The sequence below is a fragment of the Ictalurus punctatus genome, chromosome 3 (genome assembly GCF_001660625.3).
Source record: "Ictalurus punctatus breed USDA103 chromosome 3, Coco_2.0, whole genome shotgun sequence".
NCBI lineage: Eukaryota > Metazoa > Chordata > Actinopteri > Siluriformes > Ictaluridae > Ictalurus > Ictalurus punctatus.
Window position 1 is genome coordinate 19,302,192 of NC_030418.2, and position 15,991 is coordinate 19,318,182.

The 15,991-nt window shown below is 36.6% G+C and overlaps 2 protein-coding genes across 4 annotated transcripts in view; one reads left to right on the forward strand and one right to left on the reverse strand.

The window, feature by feature from the left end:
* wdfy4 (WDFY family member 4) overlaps positions 1-1,736 on the forward strand; it is a 49,359-nt gene extending 47,623 nt beyond the window's left edge. For all 3 annotated transcript variants that reach the window (XM_017464088.3, XM_017464087.3, XM_017464089.3), the window contains exon 62: positions 334-1,736. In XM_017464088.3, the coding sequence (XP_017319577.1) occupies positions 334-400 (67 nt within the window). In that variant the 3' untranslated portion in view covers positions 401-1,736. The remainder of the gene's footprint in view (positions 1-333) is intronic.
* Positions 761-13,880, reverse strand: vstm4a (V-set and transmembrane domain containing 4a). The gene is made up of 8 exons (XM_017464092.3): positions 13,352-13,880; positions 11,772-12,167; positions 7,951-8,004; positions 6,617-6,724; positions 6,419-6,452; positions 6,134-6,252; positions 5,569-5,633; positions 761-4,414 (listed from the first exon to the last, which is right to left on the reverse strand). Exons 1-8 carry the CDS (start codon positions 13,401-13,403, stop codon positions 4,253-4,255), a joined length of 990 nt encoding a protein of 329 aa, XP_017319581.1. The 5' UTR covers positions 13,404-13,880; the 3' UTR covers positions 761-4,252.
* Positions 13,881-15,991: the final 2,111 nt, after the last annotated feature.

The window sequence follows — 15,991 nt, forward strand, 5'->3', positions numbered from 1 at the left end:
GGAAAGAACCAGGTTACCAGGCGGAGAACCCTGAAGCACAGGGAGAACATGCGCAAACTCCTCCACAAACAAACATGCTAACCACTAAGCCACCATTCCCCCAAATTATCATATAATATTCAAATATTAATTATTATTAAGTCTTATTATAATAGGGCACAAAGTTCAGCGACAAAGCATACGACTGAATGATTACCCACTACTGGCTCTTTATTCTATTAAATCTGTCCCTCTCTCTTTCTCTGTGTGATTTGTATGTGTGTGTGTGTGTGTGTATGTGTGTGTGTGTGTGTGTGTGTGTGTGTGTGTGTGTGTGTGTGTGTGTAATGGCAGGACTCATGGTACACTACTGGTAGGTGATGCCTGGGGCAGGGTGTTCAGCTGGACCTCTGAGGACTGAAGACAGGCAACCGAACATCAATCATGCCCCGATATACAGCACGCCATTCATCTGGGACTGCCGCACCACTGCTGACTCCAGAGATCTGCACAGCGCCTGCCGTGTTTGAGGGATGACGCATAGTTTCTTGGACTCACTGAGGCATTCTTGCTCAAGCCAGAAACAGAACACTGCTTATTTAAGAAATGAAGGATGCTGCAGATTTTGCGTGTGTGTGTTTTATTTTTTTCAATTTGAGCCGCAGTACAGATCATTTTTATTGTAGGGTCTGTTTCGCCTCCTTTTTCCTAAATGAAGCCAAGTGATGTTTATTTTAGAAACATTGGCCTGTAGGAATTTTATGGGCAGCTGCGTCCCAGGCCTGTATTATCTTAGCTGTAGATTGTTTTTCTTTCACGCTATTTTTTTTTTCATATGTCTTGATGGCTCATGTGATCATTTTGTACAATCTGGATCCTGCTCACACTCCGCATCACAATCCAGGTGGTACAAAATAACGACGATCTATTGTGTTCATCTCTAGCATGTAAATATATGTGGATTCAATGAATATTTTGTGCAACAGTTAATCAGATATTTCTGTTTTGCTTGGCGTTTTCTTGTGCCTAGTGAAAAGTAAGTTGCTTTTTATACAAGCAGCTTTTACAGAACTGGAGTGACTCACCCGTCCCAGCTTGAGAGTGTGTTCTCTGCCACTAACAGAAAAGGTTATGGTGTTTGAGATTTTTTTTTCAACCCCCTTTATTTTGTGGTCTACAGGAATACTTAGCAAGCACTTTTGTTATGCATGCTCATAGATCTACAAACTCACAAATTTACTTGTGTTACTGACCAGTATTGCTGTTTATTTTTGATGAGAGATACATATTTGTATTTGGTATTAAATAAAAACAGACTGAAATTACAAAGAAATGTTTCCTTTTAGATTTTTAACATATACAAAAAAAACTTTTAAATGTGAAATGTGCATGCTATGATTGTGCAACATTTTGCAGAGAGTAAGACTTTTTTTTTCTTCAATGTATTTCTAAGCTTCAGCAAAATATTTTGGCTGGGATTTAATCGCCTTTCTCAGACAACCTGTCTGCTGCTCAAGTCTTAATGAATTTATATTTAAATCACATAACCAGAAGCACGGACAATCACAATAGTCATTCTCAGAATCAGTGCACTGTGTTAGTTACATTTTTTTTTTTTTTTGAAGAACCTCATCCACATTTTATCAAAATGATCATTTAAATTGATTACTAAAGATGTATTACTAATGCTGAAATATGAAGGAACCCAGCTGATTTGCACTCTGTATAAAAAATAAATAAATTTTTCCATCCTCACAGCTCCAGGCTCGCGTGTTCGATCCTGAGCTTGGGTTACTGTCTGTCCATAGGTTTCTTCTGGGTTCTTCTGTTGTAAGTTGGTATATTGGCTACACAAAACATTGCCTATAGATGTGAAAGTGTGTGTGATTGTATGTGTGAATGGTGTACTGTAATGGATGAGTGTGTTCCCGCCTCATAACCAGTGTTCCCAGGATCGGCTCTGGATTCACTGCACCCAGAGTAAAGCATTACTAAAGATGAGTCAAATGAATGAGTAAAATATTCTTTAAATCCATAACAAAAAGTCTAAGATACAAAACTAAAATTAGCCTGTAACTGCCATGTGCTTGATTTCTCAGTGTATGACTCAACATTACTTTTCCTTTGGTCTCTGTTGTATGATGTAGATTTGGAGTCTGAAATTGTTGCTTACTTTGTAATACTGTGGATTTTCCCCTTTTTACACTCATGCTCTGTTCCTCATCGGCAGCTATAGGAGAGGGCAGAGATGAGCCGTGATTATTCGGAGCTGACGATGCTCCCATTAGGCCATGCGCCACATACCTCCCTGAGGAAGAGGGTTAATTGTTGCTTTACTCCCAACCTTTTGAGATTGCATCCTCCTAATGGTTGTCATTAAGCAGTCTAAAACGCCCAGAGAACGCGAGTGGGAGAGGAGCCACTGTGTGCAATAGGATCGTAGCATCAACATAACAGGAAGCTTCAATCCATGATACTTTAGGGTGTGTCAGTTCATTAGTAGACATTAAGGTGCAGGTGGGAGGTATAGATTAGTGTGAACATTTGGTTTTATAGCTGTGCAATTCTTATCTAGCATGTTGGAAAGAGATGGATGTGGCTTCATTATGTCAACTTTCGCACAGTGATAGAATCAAACTTCATCCACAAGAAGTTTTCTGATTTTACAAAACAAAAGAAAAAGGCTTAGTGGGCATCTGGAGTTCATTTAAATAAAAGAGGATGCCGTTTATAGCAACACAACAGATTTGAGTGCAGATGAAAGGTTTTTTGTGCATTTCATGCTTTGTTGTTGTTGTTTTTGCATGTTGAAGTCTATCTTCATTTTGTGGTTTTCTCTATTGTGGATCTGCTTGGCTCCAGTCTCTGTCCTGCAATTTCCACATGGAATAACTTCATATAAAGAGACATGTTGGCCCCACTTTCACCTTACTCTGTGAGAAATAAACACAAAGTCATCATTCTTTTCATGATAGTTGTTGAACTCTGTGTATACCTTGTGCTTAAGACTAATCCCCAAAGCTTCTCTCTGTGTCACTGTGGAGTCCTCCTGTAAGGAGGGCAATAGTACTACAGAATAATTATCATGATCTGTCCTCTCTCTCTCTCTCTCTCTCTCTCTCTCTCTCTCATCCTGCTCAGGTCTCTCTGCTAGCCTACCAGTGTAGCTGCTCATTAATATGCACTGTGACCACAGCCAAGAGATGGGGGGTCGCTCTCTTTAACCTTTGTGTGAGTGGCTAATTGTGCTAAGTGGAGGAGCTTAATAGACTGGAAAATAATCATCATATATCTCATGGAGAGAGTCAAATGACCTTCTCAAAAGACAATAGCTATCTCAGTTTTAATACGTCAGTGGTTTTATGATATTAAAATGTCAAACCATTTGGGCACTTCTGAATAATTAAATCAAATAAATTATAGCATCTAGGCAGAACCATCTTGTAGTCTAACCCAATTATAATGCACTGTAAAACTAATTATTAACCATGATCACAATTAGTTTAATTTGAATAAATGTAACCATTAGCGGGTTCATCATAGTCACTGACTCTGAGCTGTACAGAAGAGACACACTCACGCTCGTCTCACCTCAAACACCGAATTACAGCAGGCCTGAGAGTGAACTAAGGCCTGCACAGATAGAGCTGTTATTCACAAGCTAAGAATTGTGGTTCCTTTTATCCCTACTATGCTATAGACAGAACTCAATCATGCAAGAGGGGCAGAAACAATGAATAAACTGCCCCAGAGTGTACTAACAAACATGAATGTTGTATATGTTGATGGTGGACTTACTTAAATGTTCTGTGGGTTGCATTAGTCCCTGTGTGAGGCTTGGTGTTTTATGTGAGATGGAATTGCTTCCTATTTATGAATCTATAACTTGCAAATCAGTGAACTGCAATCATTTTAATGTTCACAGGACCCTGATGACTTAGGTTATAACAAAAAAAATACATATTTTATTACTTTTTTTTTTTTTTTTACACAATTCTAAAATCAGAATTAAATATGTGTATTGGATTAAAATCCAACAGTAAAGCAATATTTTCTCTCTGTTTAAAAAAAGAATAGCTATATATAGACAGGCAATTGGTGAATGTACCAAATTAGAAAACATTGTGAATGTACAAATGCCAGATGCTCGGACATTGTGCCTTTATACTTATAATGCAGCATCAGTTAATGCAGCATCAGTTAATCACATGAACAATGCCAAAAGCAACAGTATATCATAAATAATTCTGGTACAAAACAGTTTCAACTGAATTTACACTTGCTTTTCCACAAAGAGGATCTGGGCGTATACAGTTCCTGTGCAGTGTGCATTGGTCTCCAGCTGTGCAGTTCCTGAGCTGTTTCTTTTAGCCTCAGGCACTCGCTTGACCAACTCCAGTTCGGCGTATGTCAGACTGTCATCTGCCACCCGTGGCTTCAGGACAGGAAGAACAGAGAGAGAGAAAAGAAGCAGGGCGTTTCAGTGTGGTAAAGACTACTGTATGCGGTCAGGGTCTGGAATTGCATTTGGTAATCTTGGAATACATAGACACATCAACATGAAATTACAGATCCAACTTTAGGATTGGTTTGTCTGGGAAAAAAAATGTTGCTTGTGTCTTGGAAAAAGTTTTAGTTTTGTCACAAATCTATAGTTATGAAGTTATAAAAGTAATAGTATAATAATAATGTCATTTATATTTATTCTTGCACAATAGAAGTTGCTATTTCGTTTTTTATATAGTTTATATGTAGTTTATATAGTCTGTACATTGGTTTATTTTATTTTATTTATTTATTTTGCTTTGTTTTTCTTATTTCAATTACAGAGGTACAAAGGAAGAATTTGTCTGTACAGTACAGCTGTCTATTCCATACAGTATGACAAATAAAGTCTGGAAGTGTAATCTAAATTTAAAATAAATAATAATAAAATAAATAGTGAGCACTGCATATAATTTAATCTTGTTTTGTGTGTGTGTGTGTGTGTGTTCCATAATGTCCATACAATTATTCACTCACATAAGTAACTATAGTCACATTTAATTAAAAAAATTTTTTTATAACAGCACATCACCACATATTTAATTTCAATATCCTGTCAATTAAACCAGGTGCAGTTTGAAATATATTCTTTCTTAGAGATGGGATTAAGTACTGCACAATAATTCTCATTTGCCTCTGCTCTTTCCTCTGATTTTAATCTTTCTGTAATAATTTTAGTGAAAGGTAATGCAATGAGAATCAAGCTCGCTAAATAAATAATTGTGTTTCAAAAAGCAATAAAGGTAAATGTAATTACAAGTCATGAAAATGGTGATACAGCAATATCAAAAACCAAAAACAATCATTTCTCCATTGCATATTGCGAGTAATAATTCAATTGACATAAAGATTAGGTATGCAAGGTTTTTAGAAAACAAATATTATACAATTTGGGAACAAAAAGGATTATGCACAGGAATTATTCAATTATTACCCAAGCAGGAGCATAAACCCTCATGAAACTATATTAAAATTGCTTCATTTCTTTCATTGTCATACTGTGTAAATGAATGACTGGTATAAAGTAAATAAAACACAACCTACCATGTGTGCTTTTCTAGGTTGGACTTTTAAAAGTTTGGTCCTGTGTGGCTTATTTGGAACAGGAGCTGTAAAAAAAATAATTAAAAATAAATAAATAAATAAATACATAAATAAATAAATAAATAAATAAATAAAAAAAAATGATAGAGTGTAAAAAGACTGTATTTCCAAATTCAAAAGATGAAAATGAATGTTGACAGATTGACTTGATTAATGTAAGCTGTACACACGATCTAAGATGTTCATAGTTTAACCTCAGTCAACAGTTTCTCTTCTCAGATGATGTGATGCCACGAGGCTTAAGCAAACATTACATTAACACCCAGTAAATCACTTCCCTGCTACTGCAATAAAATAAGCCACAGACTACATACTGTACTTGTGATAATATGTATTAATATCAGAAAATACTGCAAAGTTAATGCCAAAACTGGTGTTAAGGAAAACAGATTATGATTAAAAGCCATATGATTTAATGCTTAAGGCTTAATGTTTAAGGGCTGCCAGAGTTTAGGTCTCATGTCTGTTATTTTAGGATCAGCAGGGTTTATTCTGGAAGTCGTACCTTTCACTGGTACCACTGGTGGTTGTGCAGCGATGTCTTTGGGTGGTGCTTTATGTCTTTTCTCTTTCCTGTGCATTCCAGGAGATGAGCTCGCAACACTGGTCACTGTCTCCCCAGAGCTACAGTACATTTCAACATTGTTTTTTTTTAAAAAAGAAAGAGATATGTTAAACGTGGCATTATTTACACACACACACACACACACACACACACACACACACACACACACACACACACACACAAAATAAATAAATAAATAAATAAATAAATAAAATTATGCCTTACCTGCTCTCTGGGCATTTCATCAAATAGAATCTGGCTGAATAGATAGAAAAATGTATTTAGATAAAGTTAGATCAATTCTCATCATAATGGTTATAGTGAAGTTTGCTATTAAACATTTGCAGTTTAATCTGATTAACAGGAAAATAGTGAACCAAATGAGTGGTGTCTGTTTAGAAGGCAGAAATAAAATCTCATCACCTTTTCGTCTTTGTTTATGCTGCATGTACTGACATGTAATTTTCACAATAAAAAGCACGGTAGAAATCAGACCCACAGAGCAGATCAGCACTGCACACAGATAAACATCTGAAAAATCACAGAAAAGCGGCGTCAGAATGAGCACATGCTCAAATGGTGCTTTTTTTCTTCTTCTTCTTTTTTTTTTTTTTTTGGAGTGTCTATTTACACTAACCACAAATAGATGCAGATATTTACGCCACAAAAGGTTCAGATAAGTTTGTGTAGTAGATAATCAGGGGAAGAGAACACATTTAAAAGTTTTGACATTACACATTAATTATTTATTATTTTACTCAACATAGTTCAAACATTAAAAACTATTTAAATGGTGTGAACGATAAGAATGCATAAGAAGGAATACGATCAGACGTTAGCTGTTTGTGTTGTCAGTATGTGAACATGTTAGGCATGTTCTCCTTATTTAAGTAATATTCTCATAAAGATGCCACAGAGATCAATTTATATCCCCCCCCCAGTTTCTTTACAAATTAAATGTCATCTGGATTGTTATTCTGAGCGACAGTTTTAAGCTTTGTAACTTAAAGTGACCTTTAATATGGATTTTTTTCCCCTTTCCTCCTGTAAACACTTTTATGAGACAGAAGGGAAGTAAAAATAAAAGTCTATAATATTCTTACATATCAGTTATTTTATTTTGTATAAAATGAGCTGAGTTTTTATGCAAAAAGGACCGTTTCATATTCTCATTAAAAAAAGCATCTGATTTCTGTTTAAAGTTCAACTGAATCTAATCTTACTCATTAAACTAGTTGTGAATAGTGTCTTATCCTTTTTCATTTTCACTTCTGATGTTTTAATGATTTAGGAAACAATGGTTTTATAGAGAACTCAACTCTTTCAAACAACACTGTGTAGAATCATAACACTAAATTATACATTTAAGCACGCTTGATATACTGTATTCACACATCATTCACCGTTTTTTAAATTGTGTTCTAAAAGTCTTTGGCTGCATTATTGTGATTTTTTGCTAAATGAATGTGTAATACTTTGCTTTTGTTGCAAAGGATAGGAAACAGGAGAGCACTCTGTGTTCCCCTGCAATCCTGCAAGTGCTTTCATATAAGGGTGGAGAGTGATCCCATGGGAAAGGGCTGGCCAAAAAACTGGGCCAATGAAGAGCTGCTTTTGGAGATTTGTCTTCTTTTCCCATTAATGACACTGTGAGGAATCGTCTATTACTTTCTGATGATGGAGATATGCTCCAGACTATAATACATACAATATGTTTATAGGATCACTGTTTATTTAAATTAGAAATCACTCCATACCTTGAAACCAGCGCCAGATGTTATCAGTGCTCTCAGGGATTCCTATGTAGTGCACTAGAATCATAAAGGGAGAAACAGGGTTAATAAATACGAAGAGAGCCACACCTCCCTGTAACACGTTTGCTTTTGATTGGATTAAACTCTTAAAGTTGCCTCCAATGTGCAATAAAATAAAAATCCCACTATTACACCAAACCGCAATCATTTTTAATGATAGATGATTGTGAATATGCATTTACAGGGAATATTTATCATATTAGGGCATATACTGAAGCACAAATCAAAAATCAAATTCAACCATGCACGATAGAGTTCAGAAATCTTCAGTAACCTAAGTAATTATAAACATAGACTGCATTTAAAAATATTTTTTATGCCACATTATGGAAAGATTATGTTGTCCTTTACAAACTATAGGACATCTGTGTATGTTTCAATTCAATTCAAATTAATTCAAGAACTGAAGAAGTTCTTAAAAAGTGATTTCTACTAAATTTAGCACTATATATTTCTACAATTTCCATTTTTTGAGTCATAAATGGTATGGTTTCTATTGCTTAATAATATTTTTTAACACAGTGCTGTGGAATTAGCTCAGAAGGTGACAGCTGCAAGGTTTATATTAATGCACTCATTCTAATATGTTATCGCTTTTCTAACACTGTACACAAGGACTTGTATACCAGACTCTCCACATGAACAAATGCTTCAGCGCATGAATTTCAGACTCATTGATTTGGAGGATTTTTTGTGAGGAGACTTTTATGCAATCTTTTTGGAAGGAGTCTCCAGTGCTGTGTAAAGACAAAGATAAAGCTGTATCTTTATGTGAATTGTACATGGGAATGTTTTCAGGAAGGAGGGTTAAGTTTACTCTAACATGACAAGCTGCATTTTGGGGGATTATTAACAAAAATAATGCGCTTATTAACAAAAAATAATGTTATCCTTGGTGAACAGCTTTGGTATTAGAAAAATAAAACAATTAGACATGTGCGTCTTAGTGGCTTAGTGGTTAGCACGTTTGCTTTGCACCTCCGGGGATGGGGGTTCAAATCCTGCCTCCACTCTCTCTGCATGGAGTTTACATGCTCTCCCCATGTACACTGGTTTCCTCCATCAGTTCAAAGACATGTGTTGTAGGCTGGTTGGCATTTGGCATTTTGCCTTGCAATGGGTTACCACATTGTCCAGGGTGGCCCCCACCTTGTGCCCCAAGTTCCCTGGGATAGTCTCCAAGCTCCCCTGTAGCCTGATAAGCTGTATGGAAAATGGATGGATGGATAGGCATGTGCTGTTGGAAAATAGAAATAATTTTTGGGTGGTGAAACCATTTTTCTTATAACAGCATGCTCTATCATGTTGTTTAGTCCTTACTTTAACCACTCATCTTCCCAAACAAATTTGTTTTCTATGCATGGTTGGAGATTGCAAGGGTTGCAGATTTATGCTTGATGATTCTCCAGTAAGATCAGGCCAAGCTCATTTAGAGTATATTTAAAAATCTGCTTTAATCACCTTTCTCTGGCCCTGAGACTTAGGCTTTCAATAATCTACTATGATAGTATACATTATTAAATTACAATATTAAGGAGTACTAAGTATTAAGTAGATACTTGTATTTGATTTGACCCAAGTCATTTTTTAATGTTAATGTTCATTTCAATTTGAGGGAAAAAGAATTTAATGCATAAATGGATTATTGCTAAGGGTAATATGATTCCTATTACAGTAATACTATTAATGTATATTGCATGAACCCATTGAGATTTGCTATATATTTCTCCATAAAAATCTCATGAGCCTTACACCACATTATTTTATAATAGAAATCAATATTTGTTCACATGGACTTTATTATGATTATAACATGTGAAATGTAAGAAGAAGGGAAGAGGCAAAAAAGAGTGAGACTCTGTCTTTCTTCTTAAGGCCTTAAAACAGCATGATAAAGCCTTTATTGGCTTCTGGTCCTGCTTTATCCTTCTCTTTCTCTGCTCTGTTGTCTAATGGAACTAGGTGTGCATCTTTCTTCGTGGCCCATGTGCTGCTCATTAACACTGGCTTCTACCAGACTTGCGTTAATAACAGGCCCCATACGGGTACATGAGTCCACATGTGATCTGTATTTGCTGCTTGAAGAGAAGCTGTAAAGCCTGCCCAAATGCCAAGTTTAAGTTGTTTTTCCACTGGCACTGCAGAAAAGTAATGAAAGCACATTCTTTAAAAATGTGTATTCGGATCTAAAACATAAACATGGAGAATGTTAAAAGAAAACTAGATTTGCTTGTGCTGTGCTTTTGCTTCTGAAGTGCATGAACATAAGTGTACTCAGTTGAAGCAGAATACTTATTGCTCTGTGCTGCAGCTCTGATCTGCATTTAGAAAACATCTCAGCTGGATGCTGTTGCTGTTTTTCTATATCTTTAACAGCTCAAATTCCCTATTCTGGGGTGAACCCAGACCTCCATATCCTTCCTTATTACCTCACAGTGTTTGTTGTTTTTGTATCTCAAAGCTCAGTGCATATGGGAAATCTGTGGTTGTCCATATGTGTTACTAGCAAAACCACAAAATGTCTGCTGTTTGCATTTTCTACAGTGTAAATATATAGAGCCTTGATAAAAGTGCATAAATCAGTCTGTGGAGTTCTGCTTGCCTCAATCTATTAAGAGGAATTTATTTTATAGCTTTTTGCATAGACTATGCAGTAAGGACACATGAACTGGCTGGCTAATGCCTTAATTTGCATAATAAAAGTAAGGATTATCTCAGAGAAATGAAAGAAATGTCATGTCATATTCAACAAAGAAAGAAAGAAAGCTATACAGTATAATAATTAGTACCAAATTGTCTTTTTTTGGCCTCAACTTTAGACAATCACTTCTTATCAGCTGAATGTTTTTTCTAATATGTGAATAAAGCATACGGGACCTCTCACTCTTACCCTTGGAGCAACAGCGGAAAACCGACACAGCCAGAGTAAATGTTTTTTTGGCGCATGCTTGCCAATATCCCCCACTCTGTCTTTAGAACATGTCCAAATCCCTCACATTTACAGCCCTGGGCTCCAGTTGTACCGGCATCAAACCCATTTCTAGACTAAATGATGTATATGCAAAGAATGGGATCCCAAAACTTATATATGAACTAAAGCTAATATATGAGGTAAAGCTTAAAATTAATTTAAAAGTATGTTTATAAAAAAGTGATGCCCTGTTTTTCCTATCCACATTATTTTTTAGGAGATATGCTCAATGACAACTTTAATTTAGACTGGAATTATTGGCATATCATTTCATCAAACTGTATATAGAATGCTAAATTGGGTTTCTAGACAATAAAGAGTAAGGAGCAGTAAACAGTAGTAAATGAAATAAAGTCAATATTTGGTGTGCCAAAAAAATCAAAATCAAAATAGTAGTCTCCGGTACAATTAGTGCAGTTTTATAAGGAAATGGGCTGTAAGTTTTATTGAGCATCTTGCAGAACCAGCCACGGTTCTTCTGGAGACTTTGACTGACTCGCTTCTTATTTTTGCAGAAAAATCCAACAGTCTTCATTGTATTTTTTGTTTAAAAAAAAGCATACATAATATGGTGCTTTCTTTCTGACATACAAACATTTTTCTGTAACATTTAATTTTGTGCTGGAAAACTAATGTTTGTGAATCTAAGATGTTTTTTGTACTGACTTGATAATGTAGAAGTCATAAAATAAAAAATCTATAACAAAGTTTGTATTAAAAAATACAGTGCATAAAACGTTTGTACAGTGCTAAATGCATGCATAATAACAGTATCATTAAAAATAGCCTTTACCTTGTAGCTCCATGGTCCCTGTGCCATTTGCCGAGGCCCTCCACTTGTTTCTGTGTTTGCGTATCTCTTGCACTTTACAGCTGTAGTTGCCTCTGTCTTCCCTGGAAACATTGAGGATCAGCAGGCTGTATATCTGTCCTTCCACCTCCTCCCACAGGTGAAATTTGGTCTGAGAAAAGCTTAGGCTGTAGTTCCCATAGTACTTAGCCTTCTTGAAATTCATCTTCACCACCAGTCGCTCATCCTCAGGCTTCGGGAAGTAGAGCCAGCGCAGAACCAGCACGCTGCTGCTCCTCTTCTTTTGAGAGACCAGGCATGACACGGTAATATTTTCTCCCTCCAGACACATAGTAACTGGTCCAGGGGTCACCGTCACATTCAGAGCCTCAGCCAACTCTTAGGGGAAAATAGAATAAAAAACCTGTGCTTAGAATAGTTATGCATGGTTAGCAGACGGTTTTAATTCCCCTCATCCAGATTTTAATACTGTAGAAAAGCACTGTGTAAATAGTTAATGTTAGCACCACAAAGATAAATATGCAATAATTAGCACTGATTAGGAAATGGTAATGACATGTGGGAATGCACAGTCCTACTTATTTTCCCACATTTTAATATATAATGATTACAGTGATTGCTGCTTGAACATTAAGTAGGCAAGGCTTAATGAAATCTGCAAATATCTTTGAGAACCTCTAATATACAAACTCTGATTGAGAGGTTAGTGTGTGTGTGTGTGTGTGTGTGTGTGTGTGTGTGTGTGTGTGTGTGTGTGTGTGTGTGTGGTTTAGGATCTAGATTGCATTACTTTTTACAAGAAAAATAAATACTGTACATAAATAAATAAATAAATAAATAAATAAATAAATAAATAAATAAATAAATAGCTGTAGATTTATCAGTGATTTTCTCTTTGTCCGGTCCAGTGGCCTACAAAAACATTTGGCGCGTGTCCAGGCTCAACATGTCCCAGAAACTACAGGTGGAAAACATTTGCCTGCCTTCTTGAACCAGAGAGCATAGAACACATTGAGAAGATTGGATGCAGCTGTTGGAATTTTTTTGTTGCATTAAAGTTTGGTCCACAGTACCCAGATCTGTAACTGGTTAGCCATGGCATTGTTTTCAGCATAAAAACCACATCACACAAGACCACCATTTTAACATCAACGATTGGTCCTATTTCACAAGAAACCTCACAGAAGTTGACAGTCCCGAAGTATCCTGCTCGACTCTCCTGCAAAAGTTTTTCAACTAACATGCTAGAACTTTGACAGTACTCAGTGACACTCCGTGATATTTCTGTACAGTAGTTCTAACAAAAACTAAAAACAAAATGGGTTTCAATTATGGTCTAAACCACATCACTGAATCGCATCATATTAGCACTAAAAAAAACTATTTCATCCTCTGGATATTTATTCGACAGCAACTTCTGTATAAGTTTCACAAAGACTTTAAACTTTGTCAAACTTTCTTACAGATGTTGCTTTTCTCCATTCAACATTCTCACTCTCATTGCTAATGTAAAGATTCTTTCATTTTGCATGAACATGCAAAATGCAAACAAACAAGCTTACCTCCAATCAAAGCCCTAGTCAGGAGAACCATCACAACGGAGGAGAGTTTCATTTCGCAGACCAGAATGCTCCATACACCCAGCTAAACAGCCAGAAAAAGTAAATGTGCATATAGTTCTCCTCTTTTTTCACTCCTTTTCTCTTTCTCACTGTGTGTGTTTCTGTGTGTATAATACCGAACAGTGCAAGCTCTGTTCCTAGTTAGAAACACCCCTCTTCCTGACTCTTTCTTTTCTCTGGCTCTCTCTTTTGCTCTCTCCCTTAATCACTCCCCTCTCCAGTAAAGTATTTGTAGGAAATGTCATTTCCTGAGAGGAGCTTGTGAAGCAACATAAATTTCCAGATGAGGCCAGGTTCTCAGAAGTGCCTAGATAATGACTGAAGACGGTGGGCTGCGTCTTCACAATATTTCTTTTGTGTAGGAAGCCACAAGTGTACACTCTTAACCCTGAAGAATCGGTCATTCGTGTGTAGTGAGGTTCAGCAGTGTGGTAAGGCTCAGAACGATGAAGTTCATTACACCGCTGACACTGAACAGGATTTATGGAAGCACTTGTATTCTGGTGTATGAGGAATGTATCGGCTTTCCCTGGCATTCTTCCTGTGTCCTACGCCTACAGTGCTTGTCCACCAGTCACTGTGGTTAGACGCATGACCATTTATTGGGCAATGCAATGTGCTGAGCTGGTGCTTTCCATGACGGTGGAGTGCTGCCACGGGGAAAACACAAAATGCTTATGTATAGAAACACAGCAAGAAATTAGAATTTACCAGGTTTCAGGCTGGTACTTTCAGGGTAAAGCAACCCCAGAGCATACGTTTGAGCAAGAAAATGCAAGACTGTGTCTCATTTGAGGGACATGTCTGCCAGCAGGGAAAATTTGGCAGCACTGAAAGTTAATCATAACCCAAATGTTTCCCCATGTTAATCATTTGACAGGCGCGTGATAAGCCATTCTACAGCATGGAACATGGAAATGGAGGAAAAACTGTTAGGGATGTGATGGGATTTTTAAATCACAGGGAATATGAGCTTCAAAAAGCAAGACTACATAAATTCAAGTGCCCTATGCTATTCCTTAACAGATTTGTAACAACAATATAAGGTTTTCATATGAACAAATACAAATAAAACCAGACATATCTCTTACTGAAGAATATGTTGAGAGGAAACCCTGACTATACATTTCTGATTTAATCCAACAAAGTATTGAGAGAGAGAGAGAGAGAGAGAGAGAGAGAGAGAGAGAGAGAGAGAGAGAGAGAGGACAGATCATGATAATTATTCTGTAGTAATATTGCCCTCCTTACAGGAGGACTCCACAGTGACACCATCTGGTTAGCATTAACAAGAATGAAGAGGTTTCAATACATAGACATAGACAAGAGCGTGAAGCATTAATGGATAGAGGAAAATATTATAAGTAGTTAAAATTTATGATCAAGTCATCACTTGTAAATATAATAAGACACATCAATTGATTCTTTCACTTATTCAATTAAAGCCTAAGACATTGGCCACCTGCAGATCTGATGCCTGCAGTAAAAGCTAGCATTTCATATGAATGCAGATTAAAAGAGCTCATGGCGAGAGGCTTTCCGTCAATGAGTAAACGACTTGTTAATGTAATACACAAGTCAGCGGGAGATACAACAAAATAACAGATGGGCATCTTATCTCAGCTATATCTCAGTATGCTTCACACACCTCATCACCGCACTCAGGGCCGTCCATCCAAGGTTGAGGATGGTTAAGCTCTGGACTAGGCTCCAGGGACACTTGTTGTAGCTTTTATTTGGAAGTTGAGGATCAGGGGAAATCAAAGCAAATGCACTTTCATACGTTCAGAATATGTGTCATCCTGTGGGTGCACTTCACTCTTGTTAAACTCATGTGGGCCACTCGCACAGCAACAAAAAACCCTCTTCCATTAAATCACTCAGTTTACTTGTTTATTGGCTCTGCCATTAGGGCAAATTATTCTCACTCAATTGGCTTTGCAATTATAATGGAAGTTGTGTGAAAGGTGATTGTATGAGTATTGTCATACTCTGGCAAAATATCTTGTGGAAATTGAGATGTCTGAAAACTGAGATTGTTTGCGTGAATATCCATGCCCTATCCATGGCTCCAGTTTAATATTATTATCAGATTATAAGAATAAAATGATACAAATGATGACTCTATTTAAATAGAGTTGAACTAAGAACAATGTTGGCTGAGTGGTTAGGTCTTTGGTCTATTTGAGTGGACGGGTGTGAGTTCAAATCCTAGTACCGCCAAGCTGCCAGTTTTGGATCCTTGAACATGGCCCCTAAGCCTCAACTGCTCAACTTTAATCCTCTCAATAGTAAGTAGCTTTAGGTAGAAACACCAGACAAATGAATAAATGTACATACAGAACAAAATTATTCACATTATTTGGAAGCCTCAGGCTCAGGTATTTATGTACACTGCTGATTTCTTCTGCATTCTCTGTATGTCTCATACTAAATTGTTTCACAATTTAAAACATAATCTAAGATAAAACAAAGGCAACCTGAGTAAACACAAAATATAGTTTTTAAATGACAATGTAATTTACTGAAGCAAAAAATTTATCCAATACCAGCTGGGCCTGTATTTGCGCTGTTCAATCA

What these genes read in the sequence shown, in the direction of transcription:
- vstm4a (XM_017464092.3), bottom strand. Translation starts at nt 13,403, where the DNA reads ATGAAACTCTCCTCCGTTGTGATGGTTCTCCTGACTAGGGCTTTGATT. An exon ending in GACTAGGGCTTTGATTGGAG is followed by an intron (nt 12,168 to 13,351) that starts GTAAGCTTGTTT and finishes TTTTCCCCTAAG; the next exon opens with AGTTGGCTGAGGCTCTGAAT. An exon ending in GCATAAACAAAGACGAAAAG is followed by an intron (nt 6,453 to 6,616) that starts GTGATGAGATTT and finishes CTATCTATTCAG; the next exon opens with CCAGATTCTATTTGATGAAA.